Raw genomic sequence first — 19,473 nt, 5'->3', positions numbered from 1 at the left:
AAGAGGACTAATCATCAAAAGAAATAGAAAACAAATCAGAGAAGCAGAATCTTGGGAGTCAAAGGAAAAGATGATTTTAAGAAAAGTGCAAACAATAAAATAATTAGCACACTGGAAAACCATTAGTCATAAAAAGCAATCATAAATTAATTTTACTTTCATCTTTCACTGATCCTTTAAATATATCATATGGGGCTAATTCCCCTGTCTGCCACCTGGATATAAAGTGAGTCAACTGTACGGCGTTTCTGGTCTTTCTTAGGTAACAGAAAGTCCTACAGCTATTTTAAGTTGCAAAGCATGGGTTCAACAAGAAGAACCAAACTGGAGGCATCAGATTTCCTGGTTTTAAAATATATTACAAAGCTATTGTAATCAAAACGGTATGGTACTGGCATTAAAAACAGACACACAGACGAATGGAACAGAATAGAGAGCCCAGAAACAAATCCATGCATATCAGTCAACTGATCTTCAAAAAGGGTATCAGGAACACACAATGAGGAAAGGATGGTCTCTTCAATAAATGGTGCTGGCAAAACTAAATATTCACATGCAGAAGAATGAAATTGGACCCTAAATCATCATATACAAAAATCAACTCAAAATGGATTAAAAACTTAAAGTTAATATCAGAGTCTAAAACTACTAGAAGAAAACATAGGGAAAAAGCTTCTTGACATTGGTCTGGGCAATGATTTTGTGGTTATGACACCAAAGCTCAGGCAGAAAAGCAAAAAGAGATGAACTAAAAAGCTTTTGCACAGCAAAGGAAGTAACCAACAGAGTGAAAAAAGACAACCTACAGAATGGGAGAAAATATTTGCAAACCATCTATCTGATAAGGGGTTAATACCCAAAATATATAAGAAACTCATACAACTCAATAGCAAAAAAACCTCCTAATTTAAAAAAATGAGCAAAGGATATTTATAGACATTTCTCCAAAGAAGACATGCAAATGGCCAACAGGTACATTAAAAGGTGCTCAACATCATTAATCATCAGGGAAATGCAAATCAAACCACAATGAGATATCACCTCACACCTGTTACAATGGCTATTATCAAAAAGCTAGGTGTTGGTGAGGATGTGGAGAAAAGGGAAGCCCTGTACACTACTGGTGGGAATGTAAGTTGGTACAGTCACTATGGAAAACAGTATGAAAGTTCCTTAAGAAACTAAAAATAGGACTATCATATGATTCCAGCAATCCCACTTCTGGCTATATATCCAAAGGAAATAAAATCAGGATCATGAAGAGATATCTGCACCCCTATGTTCACTACAGCATTATTCACAATAGCCAAGATAGGGAAAAAACATAAATGCCCGTAAATGGATAAAGAAAATATGACGTGTGTGTGTGTGTGTGTGTGTGTGTGTGTGTGTGTACTTCCTTACTTGACTCAATATAATTATCAGTCACCTAATATGTAAAGATATACAATTGTATTTATATGACACTTGTCATAAGTCTTTTGGCTTTGAACTCGCACTTGTTCTGGATTTTTTATGCTATAGAAGCTACTAGCTTTTCAAACTTGGCTCTATCTCCTAGACTACAGCCTGCACTCATCCCTTTTATTTTACTGAGTTCTGCTTTCCTAATTTTAACCTTGGCACCTTCTAATAATGTATTTGTTGTTGTGGTGGTGGTGGTGGTGGTGATGATGATGATGTATTTTATACCTACTTTTCTGGCTCTTCCTATTTATTCCTCATCAATTTAGGTTAACATTTCAAGCCAGCTTTTAACCCAGGGAGTCTGATTCCCACGTTAGCCAGCCCAACGGCAGGGTGATAGGTGATAGAACACTATCTGTAAGCAATTCTTGGCCCTGGATTAGATTGGGGTGGGTAGATAAATGAGGGAGAAACAGAATGGGGTGAAGGTCAGCCTGAGTTTACAAACACTGAAGGGTACGGGAAGCCATGTAATGAAGGGAATCAGGTTTCACTTAAAGAAAGTTAAGTGAAAAAGCCAAGACAATTAGACAGCTTTTGGTCATTAAGTAGGGGTTTTGGTGACAACACTGGCAAGAATAACAAGGGAGCTCAGTAGAGGGGAAATGGGTAAGCGACTGCTGGCACAAAATGTCATAGATAGGCATGAGTATTCCAAGGACAGCTGAGTGGGGAAGATATTTTTCTCTTGGTAATTAAGTGTTGTCAGAAAGACTATGGAAAAGACAGGAAATCTAAAGACAGAGGCTGTCAGTAGTGAAACAAACCAACCCCAGAGTTCCAACTGGGAAATTTGTGAGATGGTCTTTCAACAAAAAGTATGTAGAGGGGGTGGTAGGTGCAATAACTGGCCCTGATTTTACTATCAAGATCCTGGTAATACTTTTTATTTAACATCTACTGTGCCATGTGTTTTCTATACTCATTCAGAGTAATTTCATATTTGTACAGAAGAGTAGTAATGCTCTCAGACTAACCGAGATGATAGTCCAATGGTAACAGAAGTGGAGCAGCATGGATTTGAAATATACGATATGTAATAAGAACATAAAGTTGTTTTGATAAATATTTTAAATATTATATTAAAGTTTTTAATCAAATTGAATTTTAGTAGAAAGCCAAATGAACTAGCTTGATTTCTTTTTCAATAATTTACCCCGTCACACTGTCCACACTCTAATCAAGCTGCTAATGAAGAGTGTAACAGCCAAAAGGCAGGCAGCAGGGTGATGATGAGTTGAAAAAATCATCTCAAACCCTTGAGCACTTAGCCTTTATATTTATAAACACACACAGACACATATTGAGAAACAGATTTGGTTGGTGTGTGCAGACACAACACTAGTTTCTTGGGGATAGGAACGTCAAAGAATTCATGGATACAGTCCCAATCCTAGACAGATTTATTACCTGACCAGACCAAGAAAACACACATGGAACTGGCATTCCAGCACACCTTCAAAAGTACAGCAATGAACACATCTGCATGAAAGCAAATGCCCACAGATACACAGGAAGTAAGAAGTAGAACATTAAAGACAGTGTAACTTTGAAAAGTGGTTAATTTACTTTCAGAAGGTACTTTACACACTGGGAAAAAAAAATCTTATCACTGAATTCAAAGATATGTTTCTCACCTGCCAGTCTTTAAACCTAAATTAGAAAGGCAAAAGGAACATAAATGAATGCAGTAATAAATTCAGGGGCCATGTAGAACAAAGTATATACACACATATGATACCTGTCTTAGCCTGTGTATGTGCTTGTGTATTTGCTTTTATGGATATTTCTTTACCTGTCTTTCTCCACAACCAAAATTTGATATTCCCAGGTCCTAATACTGGACACATTTATCAATGTACAGCAACCCATACATTGGAACTCTAGGAGATATGCAAAGATTACTATTATGTTTAATAAATGCAGACATCAATGCATAAAAGAATATATCCACAGACTAAGGGGGACAGAAAATATTCCTTTTTACAGAAGATACTGCCAAAAAATCACTGTTAGTAAAAAAAAAAAAAAAATTACAAATATAATTTAGTAAAAACATTTAATTATTAATTCTTATAAACACTTACCTTCCAGCTAGAGGATCAAATCCAAAGTAAAGGTCTTTACAATGGTCACAACTTTGCCCGGCAATGGAATCATCTTGGCAAACACACTGACCAGTCCAGCTATTACAGATGTGATTAACTGCACCAGTCTTGTGGCATGAACATGGCAGGCAGCCAGTGGCATTGCCTGGAGAAGTATAAAAACCTGGAAATGAAGCAATGAAAAGTTTTTATTATACTTTCTACCCAGTCTTTTCTTTAAAAAATAACATTTTGATCACATTGAAAAACAGAACGCTCTAACACGGCACTATCTAAGTCCCTGTACAAACGTGGCTGTAGCCGTTCTTTATCAGTATGTCAATTACGGCCAAAGAAAAGCTGAGTTGTAACTGGGTGTCTTCCTGGCACCTACGATTCAGTGTATGCAAAACCTATTTCATGATCTTTCCACTAAAGACTGGTCCCTCCTCTAATCATCTCTGTTTCAGCAAATAGCACCACCATCTATTGCTTCAGTTGCTTCAGCTGGAACTCTGAGACATCTTTGGTAGGATAGCCTAAAATACAGGATGCCCAGTTAAATTTGAATTTCTGCTAATCAATGATTATTTTAGTAAAAGTATGTCCCATGTGATATTTGCTTGTATTAAAAAATTCAAATTTAATTGAGCATCCTATATTTTGCTAAAACTGGCAACTCCTGAGTCCTTCACTTCCCTGTGCCCCTACATATAGCAAATTACCAAGTCGTATGAATACTGCCTTCTAAGAATTTTAAATCTTCTACTCTCCATCCCCACTGCCACCTCCCTGGTTAAAGTCACTACCAAGTTTTCTATAGTTAACACTATGTACCAGAGGCTATGATAAAAGCTTTATATTCACTGTCTCATTTAGTTCTCACTGTTAGCAATGTTAATAATTCAGGCATTATTATGTCCATTACATAAATTAGGCAACTGAAGGTTAGGAAGGTTAACAAACTTTCCTAAAATGATAGAGTTGACAAATAGCAGATTCAAACCCAGGCATCTCAACCACAGAGGCTGTCTCACCTCCTAGCGTCCCTCTTGTCCTCCTCCAACCTATTCTTCATAGTGTAGCTGGAACCATCTTTTTTAGAGTGTATATTGAACACCTCATTGCTCTGTTTAAAATTACTTCATAACTTCCTATTCCCTTTAGGAAAAAAATAAATCCTAGCACAGCTTCCAACCATCCAGTAAGGTCCTGCCTATCTCCCTAGCTTCATTTTACAGCTCATCCCATCTGCCCCAGTCATACTTCATTCTGTTCTTGATGCCTAAATGCTTTTCCTGGGCAGTTCTGTCTGCTGAAATGGTTTGGACCCACCTTTCCTGCTTAGCTCACTCTATGCATATCAGGTCTTGTGACTCTTCCTCCAGTAACCTATTCTGGGCTAGTTCAGGTATGCCTGTTAGTTTCACAGCATTCTATTTCCTATAGAGTGCTGAGGAAAGTTACAATTAATCTCAGTTCCACCAGACTGTAACCACCCTGAAGGCAGGAACCTCATCTGATTAATTCATCACTGTCTACCCAGCATCCAATACAGTGCTTGCCACAAAGGAGGCACTCGAACACTGGAATTCACAAAACTGCACCAAATTATTAGGTAGGCGTTGATCCCAACAAGTACTATATTAAAAAAAAAAGACAAAAACAGAATTTAGATTAATTATAAAATCTGTATTTTTTCTTATAGAAAAAGAAGGGAAATAAAATATGATTCAAAAATATCTTCCAGTTACTTAAAATTTCTTGGACCCAGAAGGTGGAAATCAACAGTTATAAAATTAGAAATGCATTGGACATTTGGATGATGAAGTAGGCATATGAGGGAGAAATGGTTCTGGGTGTGGTGTGATATGTGTTTGTGCATGTACATGTATACACACATATATACGCATATTCACATATATACACACACAAGCGTGTGTACAATGTTACAAGGAATTTTATTGAAACAATGAATGAAGCTCTGGCGAACGAAAATAAGTTGTATAGTTGTCAGGATCACTAACTTACATTTATAAAATATCAGTGATATGAAAGAGAGAAAAAGCGTGAGCACCAAGGGAAGCACCATGTGGTATCTCTTCTTTAGGGGAAAAACCAGAAGTAACTGGAACACTGTAAAATTCATTTGAGGCTCTAGTTGAGAACAAGCCATTCTTTTACAGCTATCAACAATTAATTTGTTATTCTTCTCCTAGGCCCTGCATATTCTCTCTTAAAACGTTTCAGGAGGAGTAAAATGAAAAGAAAGAAGCTCAAAATCTGTGCCATTCAATTGGAGAGAAATAAGACTATCATTTTTGATAATAATTTGCAACGAGATTCTGCCCTTTGCTTCTTTGCATTCACCAACAGCGATTTGCTTTATACGTGTTGCCAGAAATAGAGTATGGCCCTGACAGTTATTACATAGTTTCCTATCTGACTCACCATGTGATCAAAATCACAAACGTAGAAGGCTTCTATTTTAGACTCAAGACCATTGTGGCTGGGATTCTATGTATTTTCCCTTGTGTGAAGGTACCTAGGTCCTTAAGGTTCATGATGATGGCATCATTCATGTACTAACAGCTCTCCAATTTGGATAAATTCCCCATTAGCACAGATACTTAGAAGTAGAATTAATTTGGACTTTTTGCAATAGGTTCAAGCCACAGAGAAATCTAGAACAGCTAGGAAGGATTTTTACCAAAAAAAAAAATGATTTGTTAGGTGAATCTGTAAAGACCAGGAGTGTAGATTTTGGTGCAGAAGATTGGGTTGCCCAAGTTTGGGAGACTAAAGAAGGGCACAGAAAAATCAGAGGTATCAGCAGAGGAGAACAAGAAAGGTAGTAAAGCAGCCAGGGAGGCTGCAGCCTGGAGGTTAGGGCTTCAGGGAAAAGACTACATCGGAATTTGTCTTAGGATTAATTCCCCTCCTCCTCTCAGCAGCACGATTATAAAGGTTAATCCCACCAGTATTTCAGCTGTCCTATTTTTAAGCAGTTCTGATCAGGATGACTCAGGTACTTTCCTGCTCAACGATTACTTCCTGCCTTACTTGAATGTGCCAATTCTAGACCATTACCTCTCCTTTTATGACTCCTAACTACAGAAATAGTTCTGTAGTTAGAACTTCCCTCCCACTTAAACTTCAGCTCCTGAGTGTAGCTTAAAGATAACTGACGTTAATTTTTTTTTTTTTTTTAAACAATAGATTTCTGATCTCCCTCCATTAGGTCCACTTCATCTTCCCCAAGTACGTGTCTGCATCATTTTAACTGGTCTTTTGGAGATTTCTTTCCATGGGTGATTTTGTACCACAGTTTAAAGCACGGTCATCAGGACAAAGGTATTACCTTCCATTATGCAGGGCTGAGAGCTCACACCCCCAAATCAGCCCACTAAAGTTTCTTCTTTTCTCCAGTTTTCTTTCTAACTCCAGTCCCAGACCAGACAAGTCTCATGTGGGAAACAATGTGTTATACGGCTAACGCAAAAAGTCACCCGTATCATAAAAGAGTATTGCTTTATCCAGGAGAAGGCTTACAGCATCCTTAGAGTTCAAAGTTATTAGCCAGGCAGCTGGTATCCTCTCCTATAGTGGCTATTTGCACAGCAGAGTACCTGCCCTGGGCATAAAAGAAGAGCCCATTTCCTAGCAATGTCCCTCCTGAGGACCGTGAACAACTAGGCTTTGCTAGGGTTTGGAAATGGGAGCGAGAAAACAAGTTTAACCTCTAGGCCTTATTCAGAAAAGGAGGGCAGAGCTGAGGCTAAGCACTGATTATGAGCCATTTAGAAGAAACAATTCTCATCTTCAACCAGAGAATGGACACCACGTTAAGAGAAAAGTCTAGGGAGGAATTTGTGGCTCACCTACCCCAGGCAACAAAAGACTATTTGAGAAATGGTTTTGCAGGTCAATCTTTTCAAAATGAAGTGTAGGAGATGATGCTAATTTTCAAATTAAAATAACAATTTTCCTCCATTTGATGGTTTTGTATAAAAATCATGCTAAAATTATTATTCATAGATTTGACCAAATGTTAACAAATGCTAAATAAATATGATTATTCATCTCAAGCTATCATTTCTCTTTAAACATTTGAAAAACTCGTTTTCGACTAGTTTAGATGTATTTTAAATGCCCTCCTCCTCCTATTGCTTCTTCCTGGACTGCTTCCCGTTTGAATACCTTGCCGAATCTTATTTGTTTTTAAAACCCAGCTCAGGAAACACTACTAAGTTCTTTATGTCTCCCAGCCTTCAAGAAGTAATCAGTCCCTTCATTTTACTACTTCTCTATCTTGTGCATTTCTAATACTGCACTTATTACAAGTATGTTGTATTTGCACGAGTCAGTTTCCCCTACTAAACTGTAATGCCTTAATATATTTCTGGTTGTATATCTTACAGCAGCACAGGCTCTGGTGTATAGTAATTTATTCAATAGACGTTAACTGAAAAAAATGGATATATGAAGGAAATGGATAGATGGCTGAAAGGATGGATGAGCAGACGGATGGGAGGATATCTGTTACTCTTTACAATGATCAGATGATATCTCTAATACTGAAAAGAAAATGGTAAACATAAATCTGTGAGTCATGAGAGTGGTTAGAAGAGGTAGGGTATCAGGGAGGATTAGTAGGAAATGTATATGGATAAGCACGATAAATTCAAAATGTAATCCTTGCCAGATCAACGGATGGAACAGGGCTTCAGAAAGAAAATATCACTCCAAAAATATGTCTCCAGCTCGTAGAATGAAGGATAGAATAAGATGCTTATATGAGGGAAATTATCCTATCGGACTTTCTGTTTTATAAAAAACCTGGTTTTCCTATTGGAGTATCCGTGAGGAGCCTTCATAAGTATATTCTCTAAGAATCAAATCCAGTAACAGCAATGAATATAAAGAAGCACCGCTCTGATTATGTCTTAGAGATTACGGTGTGCAGATACACATGTACACGCATAATCCACGGCACAACTTTTCCTTTGCTCTCACTTTTCTCAGCCTCGATACTTTTCAGACGCATGCTCTAAAGTCTCTGTCCTATGCCGCGGCAAACACCTCAAACGCTCCTCTAACTTTGTCCGTGGAGCAAGCCCACGTCTAGACCTCTCGGTCGGCTCTCCATTACTTGAGCACTGTAGCCGCTCACAGCTCTGTTCATTGTTATTTTGTAACTATTATTCAGATTCAGCACAACAAATGAAATATCCCAGGACCTGAAGCAGTAGCGAGAAACATGGGTTGAGATGAGTTTGAGCATCGGGGGGAGGTTACAGACACTTGGAAGAGTCTCTATTTCAACCCACCCTCAAATATTTGTTAAGTGAATGTTTATAACAAATAAAGAGTTATTCAGAATAAGAGTTTCACTCTTTCAGAGTGCAGATTCTGGGGTCAGATGGACTTGGATGTGTAAATGGCCCTTCTACTTAATGAGACTGCATTTCCCCGAAGGAAATAATACTGGTCCTTCCATCATAGAAATAGTGTGTATATTAAATGGAATTTTTTTAGATAAAACACTATTCCAGGGTCTGGCATACAGTATACACTTGGTAAATAGTATCTATTATCATCATTGTCATTTTTACTAGGCAGTTTTCAACAAAGTGGGATTTTCCTAAAATTTAGGTAATGACCTGTCAATATCCTTTTTTTTTTTTTTTTTCCCCCAGATGTGAGTAGGATTGTGATCCGTATTTCCTATGACAAGATTCTTTCCTGGTGGTTCATTAAGGAAAAGGCTCTTACTCTGTGGTCCTTCTGTGAAAAACATGCTAATCTGGAAAAGCCGTTTCACCGAACACTGGGGCATGTGTCATAATCGGATCTCAATTTTGATGCACTGATTTTTAATGGAGTATCGGCCATCTAATTCCAATTCCATTGGCAGGGTCTTGCATGCAATGCTGGTTGATGAGCTCATTTCTTGACAAATACGATACACTTCTTAATGAAACAAGATACTTTATTTTCTAATGGTCTGCATGAGTTACAAAAGCAAACCCAAAGTAAATACCAGAGGGAAGCATGAGGAATTGTCCTATTAGCGCGAAATGTGTCACGTGAAGCTGTTTTCATTATAAATTAGCCTTTATTTTATTCCAAAGCTGCAGGATCCTCAATAAACCCTCTCTGCCTCTAGTTCTCAAGGACAAGGGTGGGTCACTGGCTGGGGACACCTTGACACCTTTCTCCGCCCGGCCTCTGATTAAGTGCCTCCTGCCAAATGTTATGAGGTCATCCAGTCCTGAAAAAACGAACCGGGAAAACATATTCAGTGCTCTATTTATGAGTGTAGGTATGTGTCCATCCATATATGTACACACACTCCAAATAATTTTAAATTAAAGCATTTTAAAAATACTTAATGGAGGTTAAGCAGCATTCTTAACCTCTTTTCGAGTTATTGAATGGCATATTAAAACCAATGTGGCTCTAATGTACCTTCTAATGTGCACTGCTGCTTTAACAAATTGCCTATAAATTTTTGTTGAATTAAGCCTATTCCTTGTACATTCCTAGTAAGGTTAAGTTAATAATACATGAGGTTTCATTATATGCACCTTCCTTAATAATGCTTTTTACGAAAGTAGGACAAGAGTCCATGTGTACTAGTCTAGGATGGTCGGTGATATTTACAATCACGGATGAAAAAGGCAGGCTGGAGTCCTTCGGCTCCTTCGTTCACCACCACTATCCGTACTGCTCCCTCCGCGGCTCGATGCTCGCACACATCGGTGTGGTGTTCCCCCCTGTAGGATATAACCTAGTTCTCTCAGATGTGTTTAAAGAAGTAGAAAGAAAGCTTCCAATTGCAGCAGTGCATTTTAATGTGCCCATTGCCATGCTGGCTACCATGAAGCATCCGTTTATAATAAAGATACTTCAGGATCAAGGTTTCTTTTTTTCCATCTAAGTTTCAAGGGCAGAGACGATAAAACCCAGAAAACAAAATTCAAAGTAGTTTCTGAAGCTAGAACAATGCAGAACAGGAAAAAAAAGAAGAAAAAAAAAAAGAGGTCCACAAACACACTTTGACTTTTCCATAGGCTATGCATATGTGTACAGAATACCTTGTGCTGTCCATAAAATGCATCAGGTCCTTAGGCCACTAGTGTCTTTCCTCCCTTGCAAGGTAGAATGCCATATCCTCCCTATGTGTAGCTAAAGAGACACTCACAGGCTTGCACTATGCCCATGCCTAAAAAGAGGAGAAGGGCATTGAGATATTCTTCAGTGTAAGTCATTCACTAGTTCAGGAAATATATATGGACCCCCCACTATGGTGATGTGCTCCATGTCCTGGTATAGAGCACTGAACAACCTGAGAAAAGCAATGAGACTTGTAGGCTGGAGAGGAACAACCTATGTCTGGAAATGAAGTCATGGAGGTCATGGGCATTATAGATCATGGGGGCCATTAGAGTCCATCAACTTTGCTGTTTCCTTACAATGATGGAGAGCCAGTGCAGGGTACGGTGGTATGATCTGACCGAAGTCTGAACACATCACTTTGCCTGCATGTTGGAGAAGGATAAAGGGGAGAAACAGGGAGTTCACGCAGCTATTGGGAAAGTCCAGGAGAAACGTGACCACGGCTTGGACCAAGATGGGTAAGTGAGGCGGGTGAGAAGTGGTCAAATCCTGGATATATGTGAAACCAACAAGATTGATTTTGATAGAAGAGACAAGAATTATGGGAAAACTCAATTTTGACTGCAAGGATTTGATCTGAAAAGATTAAACCCAGAAAATACTAGGGTAACATTTTCAGTTAAGCTTGGTTGATTGGACAATTTTTCCCTTCTAAGTCTAAAATATTAAATAAAAGGGAAAAAAAAAGAACAGAAGAGGAAATTGTCACTCAGGACAAATGTCTACAAGTAAAAGCCAAGCACTTGCAGGGGGACAGGCCAACCATAAGCTAATTGACACAGGTTTTCATAACTCTGGGAAAAAAGTGAAACTGAAGGCTTCAGAGATTTCTGAAGGCAGGTGTGACTTTCCCCAAACAGAAGGTTTTCCCTCTCACACTTTGGGAAAAGGAAATGAGTTTTCTCTTTAGAAATTATGCCAGAGGGGGTCTGTACTCAACAGGTACAGGGATGAAGTGCTACAGTGAACAGGGGGATTATATGAAAGGGTACCTGTGATGGTTAATTTTGTGGGTCAACTTGGCTAGATTTGTTGTCCAATTGTTCAGTCAAACACTGGTCTAGATGTTGCTATGAAGGTGTTTTATAGATTTTCCCAAAACATAAGAACATTAATCTACAGACAAAATGCCCCACTGAATTACCAGCGAAAGTATTTATCAAAAAAGCATCTCATCATGAAATTTTCTGAAATGAAGGATACAGAAATGGTAAAGCTTCTGGAATGTAAAAAAAATGAAAGAAACAAGAATCTAGTTGGTACTGCTAGAAGATAATGGTGAAATAAATTTATTGAGTGAAAAGGATTCTATATAATGGTACAATTTCAAACAGCTATGAGTATGGAATAAAGATAATTTCAGGTGTTCAAAATTCTAAAAAAAAAAAAAAAAAAATCACTTTCCTCCCTGTACTCCTTTTCAGAAGCTACTGGAGCATTTGCTCTACCAAATACACAAATAAATCAAGAAAAAAGAACACATAGGACTCAGGAAACAGGGGATCCACCACAGGAGATGTGAAGGAAATCTTCAGTAAAGCTGCAAAGGTAAGACCTAGGATACAGCATGCGACAGAACTATAGATCAACAGGCTTAAATCAGAACAGGAGGGTCAGGAGTTCAGATCCTCCCATGGACTAGTATATTCAGTGGAAAAAAAAAATACATATATATATGTATGTATGTATGTATATACACACAGACATCTCCTATTGGTTCTTTTTCTCTGGAGAACCCTACCTAATACAGATGTCTCTGTTAAAACTCCTGATTATTTCTCATTTCAGTTAAACAAACCACTTACTGACTGCATGCACTATACAAGGAATTACATCAATATTGTGGCTATGTAAGCTGCATAATATAATCCTTACTGTCAAGATATCAAAACTCAAAGGAAATAAGACAACTGCACTAGTAAATAAAATACACGGTAACTTTAAATATGATAATTACTTTCATTAACAGTGATGGTCCCCATTCTATATCCTCCTTAAAAGAGAGGACAGTTTGCCATACACCTTTGGAGAGGAGTTTTGTGTCATCTGTACTTAGGCAAATAGCTACTGAGAAATTATCCTCCTAAAAAAACAACACTCTACCACATAAATCCCCAAGCGAAAAGGGGTCAGGAGACCATGAGAATTGAGTATGATTTTTCCAATAATTTTTAAATTTTATTTCTATCAAAATTTACACGCAGATAGTTTTTAAATCAAATAGAACTTAAAGACTCAGAATGTAAAGTGGCAGCCTGCAGCTTCGTCTTCTCCCAGGAACTTCCCTGCCTAGAGCAATCACCTTCAACTCCTATAGATGTTTCTTCTGGCTTTCATTTCTCGATTTCTGAATAACATGCATGTATTGTTACAATCTCAACGCTTAAAATTCAGACTACTGTCTTTCTACTATAGAAAATGAATATTTAGCTCTTTCTACCTCCTCCTCAATAATCCCCTTAGTTGGTTAAATCACTTTTCAGAGATTATCTTATTACGACTACATAAATCTATTTCACAGTTATACCCTATAATATGCTTGATTATATTTCCTTTCTTGAAAAATCTGCCTCTGCTTAGTTTTCTAGGAATCTCTTAGATATTTCTAGGAATCAAAACTCTCCAATAGAACCCTATCCAAGCAACATATCAGTTTCTTTTTTCCACCCCTGGTCCTCCTGTTCTGATTTGAGCCCACTGGTCTCTAGTTCCGTGGCATAGCTATATTCTAGGTCAGAATGAAACACTCAATAAATTTTAACCATGGATAACGACTCAAAAGCATATAACATTTGCTCTATTAATTTTTGCTGGTTTATTTACAAAGTAGGTTATACACATCATGGTTATTTGTGCAGGAAACTGACTACTTACTTTCCAAAATTAGAGATATTAATAAATAGAGAAAAAAGTCATCTTAGGATATAAAAAATAGTAATTGATTGCAAATTTGGAAGGATAAATCTGAAGCTGAAAGAACGCAGTACGTTGCAGCTGTCAACACTCAATGATCTTCCTGTTTTCTGGGATACTTACCACCTTGCTCCTACCTGAAGGAGTGGTCCCTAGAAGCCATGCTTATGTTATGTGATCCTGACACCACTGGCCACAGTGAGTTGGCTCAGACACGGCCACCCCGACAAAACTGAGTCAATTAGAATCTCACTCTTGGAATTGTAACCAAGCAGCAGCTAATGTCTCTCTGTATAGCTGCAACTAGAGCTGTAAGCAAACTCAGGAGACAGGGGTGGCTATATAACCACGCAGAGAGGAAGAGAGAAGCAGAGTGCCCTTCTGCAGAAAGAGACGGAGGGTGGGAATCAATGAATGAATATATACCAGTGAGAGTTTTCTAGTTCCTGAGTCCCGACTGTGTTGCTCCATATAAGGTTTTATGGGACATTCACTGATAATATAGCCTCCGTTTATGTTGAAGCTAGTTCAAATTTTTTTCTGATATTTTATCTCAAAGAGAATTAACCATTCATCATTTCTTCTCTGTCTCTTTGGATTTACTTGTCACACTGACCAATGCCAAGGGAGAGGTTTGGTTCAATTCTACTAAGCTGAATTCCTTGTTATGCAAAACAAGACTTTAGTCCTACCCTTCCCTGGCAGGCAAATCACCCTTTCGAATTTGCATCACCCTCGTTTTCACAGGTTCAGATAACTCAGAGCTGATATTGCTAGACAGGACAACAATTAGTACAGCTGTTAAACAACCGATATTTATATTTATCATAACATCACGATGAATGTATTATAAAGGAAGTATATTGCTTTAGTTAAATCATATAAAGTCAAAGAGAAAGTGATGGATAGGGTCCATCTTTCTTCCAACTGGGAAACCTGGAAAGATGGGTACAGTAGGACTAAACAGTAGCCTATTTTATTAATTTAATGGCATTTAAAAATTATTTTAGATGTTTCTATTTGATGCCAGAACATATAGCTCATTTAGTAAAAACACTTGGTCAGCTTTTATTCAGAAAATCAGTTCATCATCTGAATATTTGGCACTGTGTGGATGATCAACTCAAGTTTCTCTTTCTCTAGAATATAAAAATGTATTCTTGCTTTTCTTATTTTTTTTCAGTTGTTAAAAGGGGGACTTACTTCAAGTTGAGAAATTAAATAAAAGTCTCAGTTATGAAACGTCTGATTGGCTGGCATTCATCTAAAGGGTCACTCTCAAATACAGCAACACAAAGATGCCACATAATCTTAAATAAACTAGTTACACCTCATTAGATAATGATATAAATGCAACAAAGGTGTTGGAGATTGATGTTTTAGAAGTCCTGAAAGAGAAGCAAAGAGGAATCACCTGATATGGGATAAAAAGAAAACCTTCGTGTACTGAAAATGTAACACATTTCTCTCTTACCTGGTTGACACTGATTACACCTTCTTCCTTGACGACGCGGCAAACATAGGCACTGGCCACTGATTGGGTCACAAATGGTCCCAGGTAACGTCCCCCAGGGGTCACACTCACACATCTGGCAGCCTTGAAAATTGCCAACGGTCAGATGATACCTGTGAGGCTCACACTGATTACAGCGAAGACCTGTTACTCCTAATTTGCAGAGACACTGTCCTGTTGATTTCTCACACAGCAGAGAGCCATTTACTGTCCCAGTCCTATCACAGTTACAAGGCAGACAGAGGAAGGAATTGTTTCGCTGCAGGTAGAAGTATCCCTCCAAACATTCACTGCATCGTCTGCCTCCAATATTGGGATTACAGATGCACTGTCCTGTTCGAGCATCACAGATGGTCCCAGACCGGGACCCAGCTACGTCGCAGTCACAGGCCTTACAACCGGTGGTGTCCAGTCCATAAAAGTGTTCTCTGCAGGTATCACACTGAAGTCCTTTGACTTCTTGTTTGCACTCACACTGCCCAGAAAGAGGATTGCAGAGTTTGTTCACTGAGCCGTGGAGGTTACACTGGCAGGGCTCACAGCCGTCGTCATTAACACTTTGGAGAAATTTAAATCCAAATCGCAATGATCACATCTAAGCCCTAAAGAGGAAAAATGTGCAGGCACAATAAAACGCTGAGTGTTTTTTTTCACAAGTAATGCCAAAGAGGGGCTGATCATATACTCAAAATACAATGGCAATTCTTAACTTGCACTCACGTACCACTTTATTTTTGCGATGGGCTCTATACAATTTTATTCACTACTTAATGCGAGGAGAAATGCTTAATGCAAATACTGCTTCTGTTGCACATACTGGAACTCTTTTCCTCTTTAACAAATATCAGAACTATTATTTTAAAATTATTTAACTATATTAAAACCATTATTCTTAGTTATGTCATAGTAACAAAGTATGTTCGTTTAAAAGTTGAGAGTGAAATACATTTTCAAAGCCATACAGAAGAACTGCATATTACCACATAAGTTATTTTCCTACAAATCAGCATCCTCCCAAAATGTTTAATAAATGCTAAGCTATAACTATTTTTGTGAGAACAGTACACATATTCACTTCTGAATCTCACACAATTAAATAATTAATATAAATAAAAGTTATCCAGAGCAACTGCATCTCAATGCTTTTATACACTCCTATATTTTATCATTTTCAATTAATATAAATTATGCTCTCCTCGGCTCATAAAGCAATCACATCGCTTGTCATATTGTGTGATTCAGAGCATACCTCTTTAAACACGAAGTAAATTCTGCTGTTTACATGACTCCTACTTAAAGGAGCACAAACATATATACATTTTACATACAGAGAAAAATGTTTTATCACCTACACTTAAATCTGACAACTTTCTTTTGTTTCAAAAAAGTGCTACAAGGGAAAGGAATAAAAAAGAATTGAATAGTAAATGTTGAGAGGCAAAATACTTTCTTTAGCTAGTCTTCACATATCCATGAATTTAAATAAGTGACTATGTGAAGTTGAATCCATTGAAACATTTATTTCAAGCTATAATAGCATTAAAAAAAATTAGTCAGGAAATAACAGTCAAAAACACACTCAGGAAACCATATGCAGAAAAGCATTTCCTAAACTGGAAGGAAACACCTAATATATATGTATACATATGGATAAAAATTCAAGAACTCCAATGGAAGGCAAGTTCTTTAACAGTGATGAATGACTCACCTAAGGCATATCATTTAATTTCAATAAGGAAAATAAAAAAGGACCACTATTGCTGCAAATTTTAAAAATAACTGTATTGTTAACAAGAATTATGACTCATTTTGAACTATTAAAATTGGTCTACATGGATTCACATCATATCAGTTTTAAAAATATGCGCAGTGCTTATTTGAATATGCCATACATATTCCTGACAGGTAATCTATTCCTAACCGTACTCAGGAAGGCCTACAGGGCATCACATTCGGTGTTAAAAAGTACAGGCGAGCTAGCACACTTGGCATTTAATTCACATTCTTCTCCCTTTTTATTCTAGATGAATGACCTACTTTAATAAAATTATTGGTGCTAATGTATTTTACTGGTGATAGAATCATTAGTAAGCTTTAACAGTTTTGTTAAATCGAACAGTTTGCTTTCTGAAGCACATACAACATATACTTGTATTTTCTGTTGTTTTTTTAATCATACGAACAAGGTAAAATTGAATAAGGTTACTTGCTAGCCCCATTAGGAAAAGAAATACATATACATATCAAGTTTACATTTCTATTAAAAAATACTGTATGTGCAGAAATCACTCTAGAGATGGTAATATTAAACTGATGATTTCATCTTCAAAAAGTATGTATTTATATTTTCCCGCAGAAAACTACCTGGTCAACCAATAACACAGGTAAATGGCAGGGAGGCCATAACAAATTTTAAGTAAATAGTAAAGTTTGATTCTTTGATCCTTCCTTAAGCTCTGGAATCTAACTACCACAGGAAAGATTTTATTGATACAGAGCTGTAACCATTTGATTGTCCCTAAAGCCCTTTCTTTCAATTTTGTTTTCACAGCTTGAATTTAAAGGATATTTTATATCAAAGAACAAAGGATGCTGTATGGACTGAACTTGGAGGACTTCATTCAATATCACAGATAAACTTATACAAAAGTGTGCTTCTATTTATGTTAGTTGTTCTTTTCTTTTTGTCCCCGAAAAGTTAGCTTTTGTATGCTTAAAATGCAAAAGGGCAAGTTTTGGTAAAGATTTTGATTTAATCTTCTTTAAACCAGAGAAACCTTGTGTAATACCATAAATTGTGTAATACTATAAATCTTGTGTAATTCCATCAATATGTGCAAGCCCATATTCTTTTCTATTAAATTAAATGAAATGCTTGTCTAGCTGAATTGTACAAAATGATGCACGAGTACCAACATATATAAAAGATAAAGAATTAGCTTTAGTGTTATATCACAGAAATGAAAATGTTACTCCAAATGATATGTTCGTATGTTTGTGTATATGCACGTCTGCGGGCACGTGTGTGTGTGTGTCTGCCAGGCATGTTTTTATTATTATAAGGTTCAGGTCAGTGTTAGAAAAACCATGGAAGACTTGGTGTCTTGAATGACAATAGAAAGGTAAAGGTCTTTTTGAAACTTCTTATATGAACCAAGACGTGTTCAGTTACAAGGCTCACTTTATCTGGAAACTTTCCTCTCATAATATTCTCATATATCAAAATTTCAAAGTGCATTATGTACATAGTGCATTTTGGGCACTTGATAAATTTTGTCCTTATATGGCTGTGGTTCCCCTCAAAAATGTTGGATGTAATAAATTGCTATAATCAAATCTAATTTCTGAAAAATACCTGTGGGAGTAACAAACAAAAAAAGCACGTCTTGTATAAAAAAAATGATAAATAACACCAAAGGTAGCTGTTTATTATAATCAGCTTGGTGCTGAATTACAAAATTAAAATTATGTGGCCCTTTATAACTAACCCTAGCAATATACATGATCTGTGGAATTATGTTGACTTATTTTGCATTTCATAGGAACAGTTCAAAGAAATATAATAGAAAAAAATGGAAAGATTTATCACAAAGGACCCTGCAGCACAGAATATTTCGGAAAAAATCCATTTATTTTGGTCTGTTAAGAAAACTAGCATGGAAATGAGTTGCTTAGAACTCATTAAGTGTAAAGCATTTTGAAAAAGTGCTAATTTTCTAAAAGAAACATCTATGCAGTAAGCAAATTATATTTTTCTATGACTTATTAGTGTGGGACCATGTGAACTAATGCATCTACGGAATAAAGAAACTTCTAAAGGGTTGATTAAACTAAGCTTCAAGCTGTAGTTTGAGAGAATTATTAATTTAGTCATTTTTAGACAGTTAATTTCATCCAAATTTTTTTTTCCCAGCCTGCCTTGAGCAAGGAAATTTGCTTTACTCTTCAGAGAAGAAATCAAATAGAGGATTTTATTCCAGATGGTAATAGAGATGTGACTGCAAACTTTTGCATTACACATACCAATAACATTTGCTTTGCACTTGCACTGGCCTGAATTTGGGTGACAGGTAATATCTCCATCCACTGTCCCAGAGGCATTACAGTTGCACGGAATGCAGCCATCAGGATCCCACTCTTGTAGGTTGTAGAATCCGTTCTGGCACTGATTGCACTGTCTGCCAGACACATGTCTCTTACAATTACACTGGCCTCCGATCTAGAGAAGATACAACATTTTGTAGGGTGATGAACATTTCTATTTTTAGATAATTTGCTCATTAGGTACAAGACAGAGAGGGCAGGGAGGGA

General features: G+C 37.1%; 1 protein-coding gene across 1 annotated transcript in view; it reads right to left on the bottom strand.

The window, feature by feature from the left end:
• Nucleotides 1-19,473, bottom strand: part of USH2A (usherin) — an 815,986-nt gene that overhangs the window by 632,315 nt on the left and 164,198 nt on the right. Inside the window, 4 exon segments of the mRNA XM_032639255.1 lie at nt 3,555-3,738; nt 15,124-15,744; nt 15,747-15,764; nt 19,186-19,381. Coding sequence (XP_032495146.1) covers nt 3,555-3,738; nt 15,124-15,744; nt 15,747-15,764; nt 19,186-19,381 — 1,019 coding nt within the window.

This window comes from Phocoena sinus, chromosome 1 (genome assembly GCF_008692025.1).
Source record: "Phocoena sinus isolate mPhoSin1 chromosome 1, mPhoSin1.pri, whole genome shotgun sequence".
Lineage (NCBI taxonomy): Eukaryota > Metazoa > Chordata > Mammalia > Artiodactyla > Phocoenidae > Phocoena > Phocoena sinus.
This window is presented reverse-complemented; position numbering and strand designations above follow the sequence as displayed.